Source organism: Aptenodytes patagonicus, chromosome 3 (assembly GCF_965638725.1).
Source record: "Aptenodytes patagonicus chromosome 3, bAptPat1.pri.cur, whole genome shotgun sequence".
NCBI lineage: Eukaryota > Metazoa > Chordata > Aves > Sphenisciformes > Spheniscidae > Aptenodytes > Aptenodytes patagonicus.
The window spans coordinates 106,145,395-106,164,968 of NC_134951.1; the positions used below are offsets into that span (position 1 = coordinate 106,145,395).

General features: G+C 49.5%; 1 protein-coding gene across 3 annotated transcripts in view; it reads left to right on the plus strand.

Annotated features, from left to right (window-relative positions):
• Positions 1-8,888: 8,888 nt before the first annotated feature.
• Positions 8,889-19,574, plus strand: part of VASH2 (vasohibin 2) — a 36,409-nt gene continuing 25,723 nt past the window's right edge. For 2 of the 3 annotated variants that reach the window (XM_076334546.1, XM_076334545.1), the window contains exons 1-3: positions 8,889-8,984; positions 14,275-14,363; positions 16,738-16,794. In XM_076334546.1, coding sequence (XP_076190661.1) covers positions 8,904-8,984; positions 14,275-14,363; positions 16,738-16,794 — 227 coding nt within the window. In that variant the 5' untranslated portion in view covers positions 8,889-8,903. The remainder of the gene's footprint in view (positions 8,985-14,274; positions 14,364-16,737; positions 16,795-19,574) is intronic. The other variant, XM_076334547.1, reaches the window with a different exon arrangement.

A 19,574-nucleotide genomic window follows, 5' to 3' on the forward strand; every position in this document is an offset into this window, starting at 1 on the left:
GTTTGAGGAATCTGCTTCAAAGAAAGTAGAGTCACTGTAAGAAAAGGTTTTGGTTTTGTTTGTTTTTTCTCCCTTCTCCACAAAACTGGAATTACCTCAGCTATTCTCATGTAAGAGATTCTTCACAGGAGGAGGCTGCAGGTGCTGAGAGCACAGGAAATACGAGCCTTTTGTCATAAAGCGACGCTAGCATCCAGTTCAACAGTGGGATGAACTTTCAGATGGGTTCTCATTTTACAACCAGGGTTATAGGGTCGTATTCCTCTTATAGTATCTCTGTGAAAGCTGCAGTCTATATCCCCATTTAGCATTGCAATTTAAACATTCCCACAGCTGGGAAGGAACAATCACAGCAAATTATTATTGCCATAAAGTTCATTCTTTGGCAGACGCTCAGTCTTTCTTGAAAGAAAACACCAGAAACCTCATCAGGTAAGTGGGAGGTAGGAAGCTGTCACAGCTATGATTAGTCAAAGCTATTCTTGAGGGAAAATACTTTTTTTTGTTGTTGTTGTTTCTATAGCTGGGAGGAGGCACTATGTATCCAAAACTAACAAGTGTTACCGCTTCCAGAAAGCGATGCGGTTTGTGCATGGATAAGACACGCGTGTGCCCAACAGTGCAGCTGCTACCTAGACTGGAAAGGTTTCCTAGAAGCCTGCTGGATTTTCTCCCGGCTCTACTTCACAATGAGCTAACCTTATCTGACCATGTTCTAAATCAATATTTATATCTTCAATTAAACAACATCTTTCCAAAGACAAAACAATAATATCCTGAACTTTGTAGAAAGGACTCCAGCAGGTATGTTGCAGTAAAAAAAAAAAAAGGCTAAGTACTGGCAGTGGCTGGGCATAGTTACTGATTTGTGAGGCTGGGTGATACCTGCTTAATATCGGGTGTGGTCAAAATTCAGCCTCTAGGATGCTGATTTCCAGTGTTTTCTCAATAAACTGCTGCTGCCTGTAACAATGCTTAGGCCATTAAAAAAGCTTGTAAATAATATCTAAGGGGCATTGTCAGAATTGTGGCCTTGCGTTATGAGTTCTAGAAACAGAGGCGACCCTACAAAAGCTGTAAACTCCATGCAGACAGAAAACTATCATGAAAGCAATTGATTTTTTAAAAAAACCTGCTTAAGATGCCTCATGTGAGCCCAGAAGTGCTGTTGTTGCGGCTGCAGCTCCGCAGGTCAGAGTTCATCAGCTTTGTAGACGAGGCAGTGAATGTGCATCCTAGTGTGAGCTGATTTTGGAAAATGGGAAGGTGTAATTAAAAGCCGCCTTTTTCCATGCCTAGGTGACTTTGGTTTATGATGTCTGTTTTATCACTGTAATAGCAATTTCTTACTGGTTTAACTGTCTTTATGTTCTACCTGTACTTGTGTGTGCTTCAAAACTTACGTAGCATGTACTAAACCCAGCTTCCTGGTGAGCAGCATGACTTAGGGATGTCAGGGATTAACCCCAGTTCTTATGGCACGGGTTGCTTTGCTGGGAAAAAACCCAGGGAAGTATTCAAGGCTTCAGAAGTTTTCCCAGCCTGTGCTGGGCTGAACCGGAAACTTCCCAATTTTTTTTTCCAAATGGGGCAGTCCTAAAGTTGCTCAGATGCTGATCACTAGTTTGGATCAGGTAGAAGAGGGACTGCAGATGACTGCAAAGTTACTTATTCTTTTAGAAATTAAATTGTCCAGCTGCTGCCAAGGGAAAAAGAAATTAAAATATAACAGTGCAGTTTCTAAGCCTGTACATGCTGTTTTCTCCGTTAATTCCTGGAAGGTAACTTGATTTCTTCAGAATAATTCATCAGCTAATTCTGAACAACCCTACAGGTGTTAGACAAAACCTTCATCCTGTGCTGAATGAAGAGGCATTGTCACGCTAGGGTGAGAGTGACTCACCCTTGGATGATTAACTTGAAATGGGACTTGAATTTATGTATCTTCTGCTCCCAGAGAACAACTGAAATTTACTTAGGGGGGGCCTAATGCTAAAAGCCTAAAATTCACTTAGAGGCTAATGCCTAAAGCCTAGAAATCCCATGATTTCTCATCTTGTCACTGCTCCACAGAAGCTTCAAAAGGGTAAAGGAGCCCTCGGAGGCTCAGAAGTTTGACAAAGTTACCCAAACCAGACTGTTGCCAATAGAGATATGGAGGTCCATTGGCTTTTGGGGAGCAAAGACCCCCATGCTCGGTGTGATTTTCCTCTGACCTACTCCATCTGCTCAGGCTTGAGCTGTGAGAATCTCACGAGGGTTGAAATGTCTGTGTGCGTGAAGAGGACACAGAGCATTATGGAGCCTCCTTGAAGTCTGCAGCTTGTGTCACCGCACTTACGACGTTCCTGGTTTTGATTACAAGGTCAGAAAATGCTCTGTAGGCTTCTCGAGTTTGCTAGTTACCTCTGAAGATTAATATCATTCACATGATGGCAAACAACAAATATGACTGAAAAAAATTATTTTGTTCCAGATGACTGTAATTCCCTTAAGAGCTTTACGTTTTTTAATTGACCGCAATATTTGAACTTTACTCTCACTTTCAGGGGCTCCTGCAGTGTTTTGACTACTGTTCAGTCGTTCTCTTAGAGAGGGGGAATCTTAGTCTGCAGAGCACTGCCTTCCAGAGATGCTTGAAGTGATGCTTCAGATCAAAAACTGTTTGATGAAATCATCAGTGTTGTGATGATATCTTGTTGTACCATGACATTGAGAACAATGTATCATGCATTTCTCTCTTTGCAGGTTTCACACAGCACCTAAATTTAAGGGCTTGTGGTTTCTGGGCTTGTGACATATTCTATTGCTAAACAGTCACTTTTTCAGTCCACTTTCAAGTACTGCCTGGAAAGACAACGCGTTTGAGGAACTTTAATACACAAGGACGACGTTTGTTCAGAGTGTTTCCTAACCGGCATCGTACTGTTCCTAGGGGGCACAGGGTATCCCATAACAGAACTACGTTGCTTAACCAATTTCTAAACAGCACCAACAATTGTGCTTCTAATCTTCAGCAGGCAGGGGTTGTATTGCAGTACACTCCTCTTTCCCTGCAGGTGGGGATGACTCAGGTGCTCGCTTGGCAGTGGAGGTTAAGTCCTGCCTCTCACCTTTGGTGCCGCCACCAGCGGCTCCCCTGTGATAAGGGCTGCAGGTGCTGACGATTGCTGAAAAGAGTCAGCATTTTTTTTAGCCACTGCCTTTCTTTACTACCTGTACTTTTATTATGCAGTTCCCCTGAAGAGAAGTGGTTGTGCTGGGTAGTTTACCCTCTGACTGAAAGTTAAAGAAGAAGTAATTAGTCCAGAAAAGATAGATTGCTGAGATTTATGGAAGGTTACATTAGTGTTTCCTTGTTTTTATAAGCAGAGCTTGCTGCGAAGACCAAATCATGTGCTATGCTGGCAAGTAAGACCTTCACAGCAAACTGTATTGATGTAAATATTTTCCAAGCTACAGCAATATTTGGGACTGAAACCTTGGAACAAGGCAAAGAGTAAGGCAGGCTAATAGGGATGCTGACGCTGTACTAGTGAGAAACAACAATTTCATCTGTATCTGATGCTATCAGTTGTAGATCAGAATGAGGTGACTATAATAAGTACGGAAGAGGAAGGGCTATTTCACTGTCAGCAAAGGCTCAGGCCAAGTAGGACATGCTGACCTGCAATGAGGGGTGGAAAGAGAAAACTTGCAAAACGGTTTTGAGGAGGCCTGATTTATAGGCTTTTCCTGTCACTTCGATTTTTTTTTTTTTTTTTTTATGCTGGAAATCTTGCCTGTTGGATTAGCCTGAGATCAACTGGAGCCCAGTTAAACAAACCCATCTAAAATAAACACTGTAATATTTGCTGCAGTAGAATTACTGCAGGAGGTCCTCCTCCTTGCTCAGGCAGAAATCAAAAGATATTGCTGATGTTCTTTATTGCTAAAGCCAGAGCAGCTGATGGCTGTTTTTTCTGCTAGACCATTGCAAGATAAATAGTGTGTTGAGTTTCCAGAAAGGGCTACCTTGGGGAAAGCTCCAAAGAAGCGCACCCTGAAGCATTCCTTTTATAGCTTTCTTTTTTTTTTTCTTGTCTACTTTACATATTTATTTTCCCAATGACCACATTGATTAATACATAGTTATCGTTCTTAGTGGTTACGCAAATCACTCCTGCAAACTTGCATCAACAGCCATTCCCATATTACCACGGTTACATCCTTATCACAGTTTTACCTCGCATTTCATTACTAACCCAATCCAATTCCAGCATAACTTCCAGTTTGAGAAAAAGCCCCAAACAAACAAGTTTTATTTTCCTTTTCAAGGATCAAACAAGGTCACTGTAGTCTTTTCAGGAAATGGGCTAGTGTTTGCAGAGCAATAATGCAATTCACTTACAGCAGGCAAACTTTTTCGACCCGTTTTCCTCCTCCCCTTCTGCAAAGCTGAAGCACATTTATAGGATTAACGGTTTCAGACTGCTGCTGCTTTTCTGGACATACAGTGGTTCCTAAATTCAGAAAAGGCCATGAAGATCCTTGGCCCAGCTTTAGCAGAAGAGTGCACTCAAGCTGGGGATTCTTGTACCCAGGCTTCAGGCTTTTGCACTGACTGCTGCCAGGTGGAGGTACTGGACATATTTCCTGCTTCACCAGTAACTGACCTGCCTCTCATATGCTCAGTGCTGGTACAGGAACCTTCACTGAGTATGGAGCACTTGGCGTCCACTTTTGCCGACCTGGATAACAGCACAGGTCCAGATCTATCACGCTGCCACTGATTTGCACCTATCTGATAGAAGGAAAGAGTGCATGAGACCTCACAGGCACTTGTCACACCAGTGGTCCATTCTCCAGCAAAGCCAGCAGGTCCCTGCCCTGAGCCCGGGTCGGGCTGGAGCCGCTGGCCAGGGAAGCCTTCTCCTGCTCGCTCCTGGCGCCTGCACTGAGCCAGCAAGAAGGGCTGCTTGGAAACAACGGGTAATAGAGGAAGTATTTTCCCAAATAAATAAACAGCCTCTGTGTGTATGGAATATCACAGGGCAGTGAGGGTTTGCTACGCGGCAGGGCTGAATTCATCGCTGTGTGCAAGAAGATGCTTGCTGGGGAAGCTAGTGGGACCCCTTGAGGGGGGTGCGGAGGTGACACTTCTGGAGAAGAAATCTTCTTGGAAAAAAGTGCTGATGCTGTATCACCTTGCTGCCATGGTACAATTAAGAGCCATTAATTTTCCCACAGTTGGTTGTGTAATTGCGCTGCAGGGCCTTTTGAATACTGCATTTAAATTAGTCTGCAATTGGAAATAATGAAGGTTAAAACCCTCTTACATGATTTTATGATCAAATTAGTTCCTTTGACACAGAAAGCAGCTGTGGTAGCAACATGCGCTGCATTAGGAACAAGACCGTAGGTTCGAGGTGTTACTCGGAGCTAGCTTTAGAAAGGTGCCTCCATGCAAAGTGACTGGATTTCAAAATCAAAAGGCTCTTGGCTCTGGAGCCGGGGCCGGGCAGCAGCCTGGGGGCAAGGGGAGGGTCAGCACTGGCAGGGCGGAGGAAGAGCTGTGAACAGAACAGGAAACAGGGCAGCTCTGCTGAGACTTACGATATCAAAATTAGGTGGTCCCACGAGGTGAAAGCTGTCAGATGCTTGGGGGGGATGCAGGGGGACACGCTGCATATCCCGCCCTGCTCTTACTCATCTTGAATGTCTGCTCATGACTAATACTGGGGAGGGCTTGGGCTAAACCAAAGCAGCATTCTTCTATTTTTACTCTAATTTGTAGCTAGGAAGAGTGTAATTAAGGCTTTCCCTTAGCTGTGGGGACTTGGGGACTCTGCTTTTATCCCCTTAGGCTGTTTCGAAGTTGCCGTTAGCTTCAGGAACTCAGCTAACTTCTGCCCTGCCTGTCCGGCCCACAGGTGGCCTTGGGCACACTGGCTGGCCTCTGGGAGTTCAACTTGTCCCTCTTCATCCTGAGCATCAAGGAGGAGCTGATAAGATTTTTTTCCTTTCAGTCCCGTTTGGAAGGGGTCTGGGTGCTGCAAAGGGCTGCTATGGACAGGGCTGTGGTGTCCCAACCTTGCTGTGCCCCTTACCTGCCTGGCCAGGGAGACTCCTTCCCTCTGGCACAGAGCATGCCCTGGCATGGTGGATGCAGAAGGCTTTGAACTGCAAAGCACATAGCATCACTCTGGTCTTCACACTTCCAGGGTGCCTAACAAGTGGGTGGGTGTAGGAAGGTGTGATCTGAGGGTTCCTAGCTGCTCTGGGCAGTGGAGCAGCACTGAGCGAGGCTGTGGCAGCCTCACCACGATTGCCTGTTCCAACAGTGAACAAGGCTCTGGGGCTTACGTGGCTGCCAGTTTGTGTATCAGCGTCCTTGATGATGACTTTCTGCTGCACAATCCCAATGCTCCAGGCTCTGTCACACGCAGCGTGCCCCTGGGCAGTCCCATTAGTCCTAAGATGCAGGCCTGAATGATTTTCAAGCTTTCCCCTGGCTCTGCTCCAGCGAACTTGCACACTTTCTCAGCCCCCCTTTCCTCATTTTGCCTTGCCTGAGCCTCCCTCTGCTCTTCAAGAGCCCTCTCCTCCATGGCTGCAGCCACCTGCAGCCTCTCCAGGTCTCTGTGCCTCATCAGCTCCCATCTGGAGCTCATCTTGGTGCTCTCACATCTCACCGATGTGCAGCCTCATCTGCGCTCCGGAAGGAGAAACTGCACCTCCCCTGGGATCCTGCTCCAAAAACCAGCAGGGGGGTGCAGATCGCCTCTGGCAGGCACAGGGGCACATTTGCCCTCTGGTTGTGATGTTTGCCTGAACATTAGGGAAACGCAGGACATAGCGGTGAGGGTGAAGACTTCACAGCAGCTCTAAACTCACTCTGACCTTTCCTCCTCTCCCCCAAATTGCATCGCCATTTACACACTGAGCCCCCACGTTCAGCTCAGGGGGCTCGCTAGAGCAAAGTCTCCTAGGCTCAAACCTAACACTGGGCAAGCTGTGTGAGCTGAAACCCTTGGTTTGCTTTAGCTAATGGAACAGCCTTTCTCTGGCATCCCTTATGTTAAACCTCCTGATGAGATTCAGGCATGCCGCGTGGCCAGGGTGCGGCAGGGAAGATTACTGGTAGGACTCACAGAGACGTCAACTCCAGTGGAGAGCGATTAGTAACTCAACATACACCCGTGGCTCCTGAGAGCCTTCAGGAAGCTGATTAGGGCACTGGAGACATTTCTTTACAGTGAGAGATGAAAATCAGTAGTTGCAGCTGCTGAGGAGATGCACAGGTACGCACCCAGCCTGGCTGGGAGCAGGGGAGATCGGAGCGGGAGCAGTATCTGAGTGCATGGGCAGGGGATGGGAACAACATTTTTCAGACTACTGCTTATTTGTGATGGGGAGTCACCTCTAGCTCTAGGAGTTGTGTTAGGTTGACACTGTTGTGCTTGATGTAAAGAGCTAAAAGAACCCCTCCAAGCATGGAAATAAGCATCAGGGAACTGAGCTGAGTGGTGGAGATGGCAGTGGCAGCCAGGGAGTCGTCTGCCCGGGAGGTGCTGCAAGGCCACCGACACAGCTGGGCAAAGCCCTGGGGGAAGAGACAGGGTCCCCATTGCTCTCGGACACAGCTCCATCACATCGGGTACGAGCAGAGGAGGACCAGACGCTATTGTTTCTGTGGCGTTAGTGTGCGCAGATGTGTGAGGCAGGTACCTCTGACTGCTGCAGGGGATCAAGACAGAACATCACCACTGTGTGAGACAGCCTGAATAACGGGCTGTGCTCCGACTCATGGCCCAGCCCTGACAGTCTGTGTGGCAGCAAAACAGAGAAAGGCCGCACTGTGACGACCCTCCCTCCTACTCAGGGATCAGGCACTCAGTGCTCCTTCCACTAGAGCAGGAAATATTCCCCTGGAGGATGAGCAACAATCCGTGAGCCGTCCGTGGCAAAGGGAGGCTGTGGGCTGCAATGAGACCCCAGCCACTCATCCCTGTCATCACTGTAACACTCGATGGTTAACAATGATTTTCCAGCTCCGTTAGGAAGAAGGGAGCAGCCCACCTCTCTTCAATGAAGAGTCTGATTTTCAAGGGCCCCTCACGCAGCGGGGGGCAGGGATGAAAGGCACGGCACGGCACGGCACGGCACGGCACGGCACGGCACGGCGGGCCGTGAGCCGCCGCCCCACGCCGGCCAGCTGCGGGAGAAGGGGCTCGGACTGCGCCGCCTGGCTCCGGTGACCCGGGCCGCCCCGCAGGGGGCGCCTCCAGACAGCGTCTCCGCCAGTCACTGCTCGTCCCACCCCCCGAGCCCCGCCCCTCTTTGTTGTGGCCGCCAATAGGAGCGCGCCGAGGGCGGGCGGGCGGCTGGTAGCGTGGTAACGCGGCGGCATGGAGCGCGGCGCGGGGCGCGCCCCCAGCGCGGCTGGGGCCGGGGCGAGCGGGGTCGGGCCGGGGCGCCCGGGACGAGCTAGCTGCCGTGCCGCGGGGCGGGCGGGCGCCCGCCGCTAGGGGGGGGGTCGCCTCCGCGCTCAGCCTCCTCCGCACGCACGTAATACACACTTTTTAAAATTTTTTTATATATATTTATATATATATATATATATAGGGCCCGGGCGGCGGCGAGGCCGCGGGGCACCTCCCGGCAGCCGTCCCCGCGGCGCGCCCGGGCTCGGGCATGGCCGCGGGGCGATGACGGGCGCGGCGGCGGGCAGCGGCGGCCCTGGGAGCACCCGCCGTGCGGCGGTCGGCAAGGCGGGGGGCCGGTCGCGGAGCGCCCAGCCGCGGGCGGCGGGCGGCGGCGGGAGCGGCGGCGGCTCGGAGGAGGAGGAGCAGCGGGACGGCGGGTCGCTCTTCCTGGTGAACAAGAGCGGCTTCCCCATGGACGGGCAGACCTGGGAGCGGATGTGGGGGTACGTGGAGCGGGTGCACCCCGACGGCGGCGCCGTGGCGGCGGCCATCCGGAGCGCCGCCCGCCTGGCTCGGGTAAGGAGAAGCCCCCGTCCGCCCGTTAAAAAAGGGGAGGGTGCCACAAAGCCCCAACCCAGACATCCCGCGGCTGCTGAGCTTTGTGGGCGTCGAGGGAACGGGGAGACACAAGGGCCGGGCAGGAGGGCGTCACGCCTCAGCCCCGAGGATGCTCTCGGCCCCTGCGAGGGGCAGCGAGGGGAAAGCTGGAGCGCCTGCTATTTGAAAATACACGAAACGGGTGTGGGGGCGTGTGCCGCGCGATGCTTAGGAGCTGGAGTTGGTGTCTTGGGAAACAAGTAGAAAGAAAATTACTGTCTTGTCTTGGGGAGGAAAAAGCCGAAAACAAGAATTAAAAGAAATCTTCGGGGACTGAATGAAGCGCTTTGTGCAATTTAGAGCACATTTTGCTCAGCTCTTTGGAACACAGGCATTTCCTAAAACACAGCCTCTCTCCTGAAATGTAATAAGGGATTTAAAACTCAGACACTTCATTTCCAGTACATGGAAAGATTCCGAATGCTTTTGTCTTGTACGTTCCTTGGTACATGCTCCAAACAGCTCTGCCTGACCCAAGTCTTTTTCCTCCAGCCAGCAAATAAAATGTTGTTGTCTGCTGATGTTCCAAGGCTTCTCACCACTGCACTGAATTACTGATCACAATGTCTTTAACACTATTGTCTTTGGCAGACTTTGAGCTTGATTCACTTCTCCCACCAAGCAGCATTAATCTGAGCTGACCGCTGAAGTCAGCGTTGATTCGTACCCCTCTGCATGCTGGGGTGAGATGGTTGGGGTGGCATCGTCACGGTCCTAGTTGTCAGCGATATGTATCCTTGTTCTTTATGTGGGGTAGAAAGGAAAAACTCTGTGCGTGGAGAAGTTGAAAGTATATTGAGTAGAGCCGTCTTGCGAAGGCGCTTGTCAAATAAGACGCAGGCTGAAAAGGCCTTTCATCTGCTGAACCAGACATTGCAGAAGGGAGAAGTGCAATAGGGGCAATCTCTTCCTCTCTGTTCCCCTGCTTCCCTCGTGCTGGCATCAGCCTTTGTTTGGATGGGGGAGCAGATCCAGCTAAAGAATCATCTGGTTATGCTGGGTTTGTTTGCAGTTCCTTGGTGTGGTTCATCTCATACTTGCACAAGCACTTGAGGTAGAAATGAAGGGGCAGGGAGAGGGCAGAACTTCTTGTTTCAGTAGCGTGACCAGCTTAACACTGGTCTAAACGGCCTGCAGATCTGTTTGGTGTTAAGAGACGGCAAAGCACACACTGGACTTGATTTCCTTCCCTTACTTTCCAGCTCTAAAGCATGTAACTTTTACTGGTGACACCTGTAGTGACTGACAAAGCATCTGGTGAGAGACCTGCCAGTGGCTCCAATGTGCTGGAGCACCCCAGAGAGCACGACCCACGGCTTCTTCCTCAGTGCCGAAGCATGAGGCTGACTTGGTGTGGTATGTGCTGAAGCTGGGTAGGAGGAAAAAATGTTTTGAAATCTGCTTGGCTAAATCATTTGATGTTAGTTACTAGTTGCTGATCAGTGGAGGGTGCTGCAAGAGTTGTACTGCATTCCTCCAGCAGTGTCCGGCAGCAAACTCCCTGTCGCAGTGATTAACTTCTTCAAGAGCAGAAAGGCCTGGTGTCCCCTGAGACTAACTGGCACTTGCTGGCTAAGCCTGGGACCTCTGGGGTCAGAGGGTAGTTTGAGGACCACCTGGTCCTTATTAAGGCCAGCACAGCTCAGGTGAGCAAATGAAGGTTAGGAGCAGGTTTGTTTGCTACAAAGTGGTAGTGGGTTGCTAAAGTTGTGATGGTAATTTCTGGGTCAAAGTAGGAATGTGAGGGGAGAGTTGTTCCTTAAATGATGGTACAGCTTTTTTAATTGCCTTCTGCTGCTGGGTATGTGGCACCCTGCAAAAGACCAGGTAGTGCTGATTGGGAGTGACGAGAAACTTGTGCCTGTGAGAAGATGGCTTGTAATCCACTTGCATTGGTAGTTGGTGGAGGCTGAGTGAGTGGTGTGTGCAACTGCTCCGTTTCTGCATCTGATCTGTTCTTAATCCCTAGTGATGGGAGAGAGTTTTCATCCCCTCCCCAAGAAGCTCCGCTTGATTGCTCTAATCATCTTGGTATTAGTCGCGGCGATCATACATGCAGTGTGGTAAGTAGCTTCTTACTGTATTGGCGAGGTTGTCCTTGCTGGAACAAATGCAAACTGCGGGGGTGCAGGGCTGCATCTCTCCTGGGAGGAAGAGTCCTCAGGAAAAGCCGGCTTGTCTGCAAGGGGGGCAATTTTGGAACCTGAGGGGTCCCTTGCTTGCACCCCCCACCTCTGATTTTTGGCTTGAGCCAAAAGCGCAGGCTCCCAGTTTGGAAGGGCTGTACAATCCTTTACGTGGCCTGTGATCTTGGAGATACTTGTAGATCTTAATGAATTAAGCATCTCACCAGCTTTGAGGGCTCTAGCCTGCCGGCTTCATCCGTGCTAAGTAACAGCGTACTTGCAGGGTGAGCTAGCAGAAAATGACTTTCTGGTCATTAAATGAGACACAGTGGAGTCAGGCAAGACAAGTTTCAAACAGGATGTCTGCGGTGAACTGAGACTACAGCATTTCCAGCTGCAGGATGACGGTCTCCAGCTCTGCCATGAGGTCTTGCTCTGCAGCGGCTCTGCTGTCTCTGGAGCTGCTTGGAAATACTGATACTGGGTCAAGGTCCTTTCGTCTGCCTGGTCTCTGAATTTCACTGGCTTTATAAATTCATAGTCTGTAGTGCTGTGTCTGCATTTCCTCTCGGCAGCTCTGCCCTCCTGCTACAAACCCTTGCTGGCTCCTGGCTGCTGCGCCGGGATGTGCACTAGTAGCTGGAGGGCTGCAGCCTCAACCACAACAATGTCGCGCTTTCCTTCGCTTGAGGTATTGCGCAGCCCTGGCTTCTGCTCTGTGCTGGCTGGGTGCCCAGGATTGGTGGTCCTGCAGCTGGGGCAGGAATTTGGGGGGGGAAAAAATGGGTTTTGTTTGGAGGGAGTGGGAGCAGTGGGTGGCTTTCTGCTGCCCGGCTGGCGGCATGGTGGCGCGTACTGCCCACCCAGCACTGGAAAGAGGAGAGCAGAGCGCTGTCCTGTGCGGGGGAAGACCGGTGGCTGCTTCTCCCTCGTTGCCTGAGATCTGGAGGGACTTGTGCCTCCTGGCTCGGCAGGCCTGCCGAGGTAACTTTAACCGACAGGTGATGGGATACGTGTCAGCCGTTGGGAAAACCCTGATTCTCTTTACCTGAGCATGCCCCAGTGGCTGACACGATTGTCCTCCGCCTTGGAGATGGGGAAGCACCTCGCATGGAGGTCCAAAGCTGACCCCCATGGCGAGGGTGGCCGCTGTGGGTTACAGCAAGGGCTGCGTCCCTCCACACTGGTGCGGTCCCTATGGGATGCTCTCCTGTCCCATAGCTGGGCGAGGGCAGGGGCCTCCATTTTATGGAGGGCTGGGAAAGGGGTGCTATCCCCCCAGCAGCTCTGCAGCAGCCAGGAGTCTTGCTGGCTGGGACTCCCATTTGCCTTGGCACGTTGTGTCATGTTTGTGCAACTTGTGCACCTGGAGTTTTTTATCTTTGATTAAAAGGAGTGTTTATATCAGAGCAGGAATGACTACCCCTGGAAGGATTTGACAGGCCTGCCTTAATTCCCTTTTTCAGCTGCTTGCTGCTCTTGAAACTCGAGTCTTGTCTGGTGCGTTGAGTCCAGGCCTGCCTTAGTGCTGAGAGGGACAGGTGGATAATTCGTCCAGACCAAAGGGTCTGGGGACGGAAGGAACTTGTGAAACCAAAAAATTGCCTCTAATGAAGAGGTTAGGTGTGGAAATTGTGATTAAGAAGCGTTAATGAACCTTGCTCATAACTCCCACTTGTTCGGAGAGAAAACCTGTGTGTGTGCGGTTGTCTCCCATGTGGCGCTGGGGATGGCGGCAGCATGCTGGAGGCCTGGCCATCTGTCTCCTTGCCACTTAAAATATGTTTCTGTGTGCCAATAATGTAGGAGTGTCTATTTTGAGTTTTTTCCCTTCTCCGAGGTGTATTTACTATCTGACTGTAGTAACTAGCTACATGTAGTAAATGTTGGGTTTTGGTCGTCTTGGGATTATTGGTGCTCGCTCGCTGAAAGCAAACACGCAATCCCTCCATCATAGTGGAGGTGGGAGCCGGAGAGGAAAGTCTGTGTGGCAGAGATGGCCCTGTACCGCCTGAACTTGCTTTTCTTATCTGTAGTCGCTGACTTGAAGTGTCTTTAGAACAGTGATATCTCACTTTATGATCTTCAAACTATTGTAACGATGTCACAAGCCTTGCTTGTGATGATGCTTGCTCACGATGCTGCACGCTTTCCTTTGCGCCTTGTGTCACGGCTGCCTAAGTTGCTGGTTCCTGAATTTGGGTCTGCATTAATATTTAAATAAACTGTTTCCTCCACTACGTTTGTGAGAATTGTACTAACTTCTTTTAGCCACTCTGCCCACTTTAACATCTGCTGACCCCGTATTTTGCAGTCTCACCCCTAAAATAAGGGGACTTGGGACAAGGCCCTGCCCCTTTCCTGCGTGGTTACAGCCTCAGGAGCCACGTAGCTGTGGGGATTAAATATGGATTGAGGGCCCGGCTTCTTAAAGTGCTTAAGCACAAGCAGATGTCTTATGGGATTTTTCCAAAATCCCATTACGGTGCCAGTCTATATCTTTAAGTGTCTTAATATCATTAAATATCTGGGTCCCAGGTGGTCTTCTAGGTACCATGCACTCTCTGCCCAGCAAGTGTGCTGCTGACATGTGGCAGATGGGAAATTATGCAGCTTGAGATCCTTGTCTCCTTTTATCTTTCTGTCATGGTAGAGGAAACCAAAAATTAGACTTGAAATATCCTCTTGTGGGAGAGAGGACAGCAGAGCCAGTGCTGGGACTCTGCTCATCCAAACTGCCCTGTGCTAGAAGGGAAAAATGGGAAGCGTTTGCCTTCAGTGCTGGACTGTCTGCCCACATAGGGCAGTGTTTGAGGGATGTTGGTGGCCAGGACGAGCAGGCTGCCGTGGCGGGGGCCTGCCCTGGCCTTTCCACACCAGCAGGATGGGGCTGGCTCCAGTGCACGGGCAGCCCCTGTTGTCAGCGGGATGACTTTGCCCAATGCTTGAGTTCACGTGGGGTTTGAGCCATCTGTGCTGCCGCGTTGCATTGCACTAAGCGCATGCCACTGCCCAAGTAAATCACTTATCTGCTCTGCAGGGAGCGGTAACTGTCTAACCTCTTTATCTTTTTTTGTGTCCAGCCCTCAGTGCCGCCAGTGCCAAACTACAAGCTCTCCATGTCGATCCCAGAATGGCTCCAGGCAATACAGACCTACATGAAGATGCTGCAGTATCCTTCTCCGGCGTGTGGTCCCCAGCGAGAAGGCTGGCTTGTGCCTGGCATGAATTAACAAGGGCTTTACCAAATTGCTAGCTGGTCCTGAGGGCTTGGGTTCATTCAGGGGTGAAAGGACACCTCTAAGGATTTGTGATAGCACCTGCAGCACTGAGCTTGTCACAGCAATCCTCTGGGAGATGTAATTAACTTTAAATGATACTGAAGAATTTAACTGAAGTGACGTTGGTGGGAGCAGAAATGCTTATTTTGAAGTTGGTTTATGAGGATATTATGATCGGATCGTGATGCCTGGAGAAATAATGTGGCATCTTGTTGTAAAGCGACTAAGGGAGAGCCGGCGTTGTAGCAAACCCTTTCTCCCTCTGCCCTCGCAGCCCCTGCGGGCTCCCTGAGGACTGCCTACGTGTTCAGCTTGCAGGGGGTGCTTGTCATTGGGGTGGGGGGCACAAGCAGCTGTCCTGACTCCGAGGTGGGTAGGCTTGCCTGTGGCACAGGAGCTGACCAAAGGAATGCCCCCTTCCAGGTGTCCCACCTTGCTTGGGGGGCTCATCAGAGATGTACACATCCATCCAGCCTCCCTATCGCTGCCCCATGCCTAATACCTGACTGTTTCCTTTGCTGACAGATAATGTTGAAGGAGATGGTTGCTGGCCCAGATGCTGCCCTTCTCTCTGTTTTCCTTTTTTCTAAACTCTCCCTTTTTGTGTGTGTGTACGTGCATGTGTGTGGGGAAGCAGTGGGGATGAGGAATGAATGTAAAGTCCTGGTAAGGATTAAGAAGAGATGTGGGTGGCAGCTGGAAAAGCATCCAAAGATAGCAGGCACGGTTAGCCTGCTGGGGAGTAGTGGCTGGGATCAAGGCGGCAGCAGGGGTTGGAGCCGCAGCAGTTGCCGTGGGGAGGGAGGCAGGCTGGGGCCAGCCTGCTCTGCGGTGGGATGGCACGTTTCTCTTCTGCATGTCGGCCACTTGGGCAGGACAAGAGGCTTGCTGCTCAGTGGGGTTGTGCTGGAGAGGAGACCATGTCACGCAGAGCTCCAAAAATTTTATATTTTTTTTTCCCTCCCAGCAGTCTTGAAATCCTGTACTCTGCTATGTAGCGGGAGCAGGCCTTAGGCACGGGGTTTGGATCTGTGTTCAGAAAAGCTTCAATGTGGGCTGGGGAACAGGGTCTGGGCTTCCTTTGTGGGCTAAAAGAGTCTGTATGCTTTGTTCAGAGCATTCTGAAAGGGCCTCCTGATTTAGGTTTTGAAGGCAGGAGGGAAGCAAAGCCTTGTTTCTGGAGAACTCTGAACTCTAATTGAAGTCAGTTCAGAGCATCCTGGTGCGATCTGAAGTTTTTATTTAGACCATGGTTATACAGCCAGCAGCTGTGCTATTTATGCCTTGCAAGGTACCCTTTGCCTCCACGGGGTCACCTGTTTCTGCCCTGGTATCGCCACCACAGTTTTGCTGGCGTGAATGTTCTCATGGCCACGTTGGGAACTAGGCTGGGGAACAGATTCAACAGTAAAAATAACCTAGCAAAAGTAAGTGGGTGGTGTGATTTTTTTAAAATTTTTGTTGCTGTTGGGGTTTTTTTTCTTTTGTTTTTACTGGACAGATCGGTTTCCTGGTCTGATTTACTGCATTACTGCTTGAACAGCTATGCTCAAGGAGCGGGGAAGAGGCTGCTGTTGGTGATGTTGCTGCATGGTAGCTTGCACTCCTAGGCAAGTGGTGCTCTGGTCTGGTTGATGGGTGACCGCCTGCTAGCACCCTTTGTGATGAACTTTTCTCTTATGTTCATAGTGTTAACTAATGTTCTTGAATTGCACTTAGCTGGTTATTTCCATTTCAAGTGCATTGTATTTTTTAGAGAATGATTTATATTTCCTAGATGTGAATGGATGCACCTGCTGTGCTTTTGGTTTTTAGGTCATACGTGAGCTATGTGGCTGGCTGAGTTAAAAACTTATGAAGGAAGTAAGTTCTTTCGAACCATGAATGGTGTTGATTGGTTTGGCTGGACTATAAAAGCTTTCTGTTGCCCAAATGGGAGACTTTTTTTCAAACTTGTAACCTAATAGTGAGTGGAACCTAGAGGAAAAGTGACTTCATAACCCTCATATGCCAAATTTAAGTGTCATTTTAGACAAACAACCTTTTTGCTTGACTCTCCACCTAATGCCAGTTAATATGTCATAAAAAGACAAGTGAAAAAAAAATGCTTTATTTCACATGCCAGGGTTTCATTTCTGAGAGTCAATGGCTTTTACTGCTTGTTTTATGTTTCAACAGGAAATCGGAACTGAAATCCACCTTTTGAGCATTGTTATTTTATTGTTTGACTGTTCAAGTTACTTTCCTTTAACAGACAAAATTCAGATACAATCACACAGGAACACAGTTCTTCGAGATTAGAAAAAACAGACCTCTAAGTGGGTAAGTGTCTCTGGAAATGGTCTAGTGCCCTTGTCCCACATCGGCTGATCACCTTGGGCATTTAAGCACTGTAGCACCATGGCATGGGAGGGCTGTCTCCTCCATGCCACGGCTCCTCTGGCAGGGCCAAAACTGTGTATGTTGCTACCTTTGCAAAGAGGGTCCCAGCTTGCTGCTAGGTGGCAAATGGGCCCATTGAGAGCCAACGAGTGGAAGGGCTGGTCTTGCTCAGCAGCCGTGTGGGAGCTGCATAGCTGCCGGCCAAAGCTGAATGCACAGGGTTGGGAAAACTCTCAGTTCTCACTTGTTGGTGTTGGGTTGGGAGGGCTGGGCTGCTTTTATGGAAACTATGTAAGTCCTGATATTCTGGTCGCGCTGTAATGCTCTTTGCTGATGGTAGGAAGATATCAACTGCGCAAAATGCTGCGGGAATTTTGATGTCGTCACAGGCACAATCCTTTCCCCTGGAGGATCGCAACAGACTGTTTTAAGTCATGGCCTTGCTTCTCCCATTGCTGCTCATCTTGCCGTTCCTTCCACATGGTGGACTCATGCGCTGGTTGGCGATGAGTTGTGCAATACAAGTACGAACATGTGTGCAGGGAGCCTGGCAACAGAGAGCTGGGATCCCTTGCATGTACGAACTGCATTGTACTTAGGACAGCTCTTAATAGGACCCAGTAAATTATAGCAGGTTAGGGTAGGAAGACGTGTTGATAACATTATGCTTTTATTTTAGGGTGAAATTTAGATAAGCAGAATATCATTATGCCTGTAGACTGGCCTGTCTCTAGCTCTCCCCAGCTGTCTGTCATGAATCTAATGGTCTGTCACTGTAAATTCCAGTTCCCATCCCAGCTCTGCACTTCAGGTTTTCATCTTGCTGACAGAAATCTTTCCCACTTCCTTTCTCTGTAATGTTCACTGCACCAGTGGAACTAGTTTAGAAGAAATCTTGTGCCTTTAATGATAGATGAGTTTACAGAAGCTTAAACCAATTTTCAGGCTGGTCACTCATTTTTAAATTTGTCCCATTACTTTTCTCCGAGGAAGTGGAGGATGAAAATGAATTGTGCTCAGCACTCACCACTTGAAAGGTCGGCGTCCTCCTGGGCTGGATGAAAGCCTGGCTTATGAGGATGGTACTATTTCTGGGAAGGGAACCAATATAGTGCTCACAGCTGGAGGTGCACCTATGGCTTTGGATCCTCTCCTCGGTGGTACCATTTCCTCTGTTTACCTGCCTTAGTATTTGCTTGGGGACTCGTGTCTGACTTCTCTCCTTGTCCTGTTGCTGTTAGGACTAATGTGAGTGAATCGGTATGTGGTGGCAGGACTTCTGCAGAGTTAAGGAGAGTGCCCCTGGAAATGGTCCAACCCCTCGGGGCAGCTGCTGCCAGCTTGCCAGGCACAGTTGCCTGCACCTGGTGTACGCTGGACTTGCATAGTGTTAAGTCCTAAGACCTGTGCCGCTTTGCTCCTTGACCTGCTGGATGGGAGTGCAAGGAGTAGTGGAGCTGTTAGGAGTATACTTAGCTGCCCAGATCCTGTCGTACTGCAGTGGGGCTCAAGCGCTTGCCCTGTCATGGTTTTTCCAACTTTGAGAAGGGGAATAACGCGTTGATTGCCCTGTAATGTTGAGGTATCCCTAAAGGCTTTCCTTTCCTTCATCTGGGGTGCGTGGCTGTTCATACCAGCTGAGGATATCTTCCTTGCAGTTGTCCTTGGTTCCTTGGATTTGTTCTCCTGCTGCCAGGCCAGTTTTCATCAGGGCTGAAAAACACCCACACCTGCAAGTTTTTTTCCTGGGAGGTGTGTTCTACTTTGCAAGAAATCTGCTTCCGGCATGGCGACAACAGGCGTCTTGTGCTGAGGCGACAAGCGCTGCTCTGAGCAAGTTTCTGTGGTGTGAAAGGCCTTGCTTGCTGCAAGTCAAAGTCTGTATTTGCAAGTTGATCGGGCAAGATGCTGAGTACCTCCAATCGCCACCAGCTCCTGGAAGTTGAGGCTGTTCCCAGAGCTGTGATTTATTGATACTAAACATATTGCTTATTTCATAACATGAGGGCTCGAAGCTAATGAAAGTATTATGAGATCTTTGGCAGCCTCTCTTCAAGAGAGCAGTGGCCGGACACAAAGAAGCTGAGCACTAGATGGAAATTGAATATTCATAAATTCATGTGAAAGTGTCCTAAAGCAGCTGGGGCATATTAATGAGTTTTTCTATTATGGAGGGAGGACTAGATATTATAGAGATTTACTGTCAGCATTGGTGTGATGCATGAGAAAATAAAAATGCCTGGCTGCATTTAGGAAGAAGAGCATAAATTATCTATAGGAACTCATAACATCAAGGGACACAGGCTTGCTGTAATTCAGTATTTACAGTCTCTCTTAAGAAAAAGTCACTGTTAGCTATCAACTTGCTTCTAGACTGCCAGACACCCTGTGGATTTGTCTAGACTATAGATAACACTTTTGAAAATGCTAGATTTCTATTGGTGTAGCTGTGTGAGTCGGGGTGGCAGAGATGTGATCCTGCAAACTGTGTGTGGTGTTCCTGTTGTACTGGCAAACTGTGTCTGAAAATGCATCTTACCTGGCCTGAGTTTGCTGTATTTGCACAAAATCCAGATTTACAGGTGTAGCTACATCCACCGTAGGAGTGCTTTGCTAACAGAGTATACAAGGTATCCTGACCTGGGATGGTGTCCTTTACATAGGCTTTGTGATGTACCCTTTCATACTAGGTAGGTAAAGGGCACCCTATGGAGTTCAGC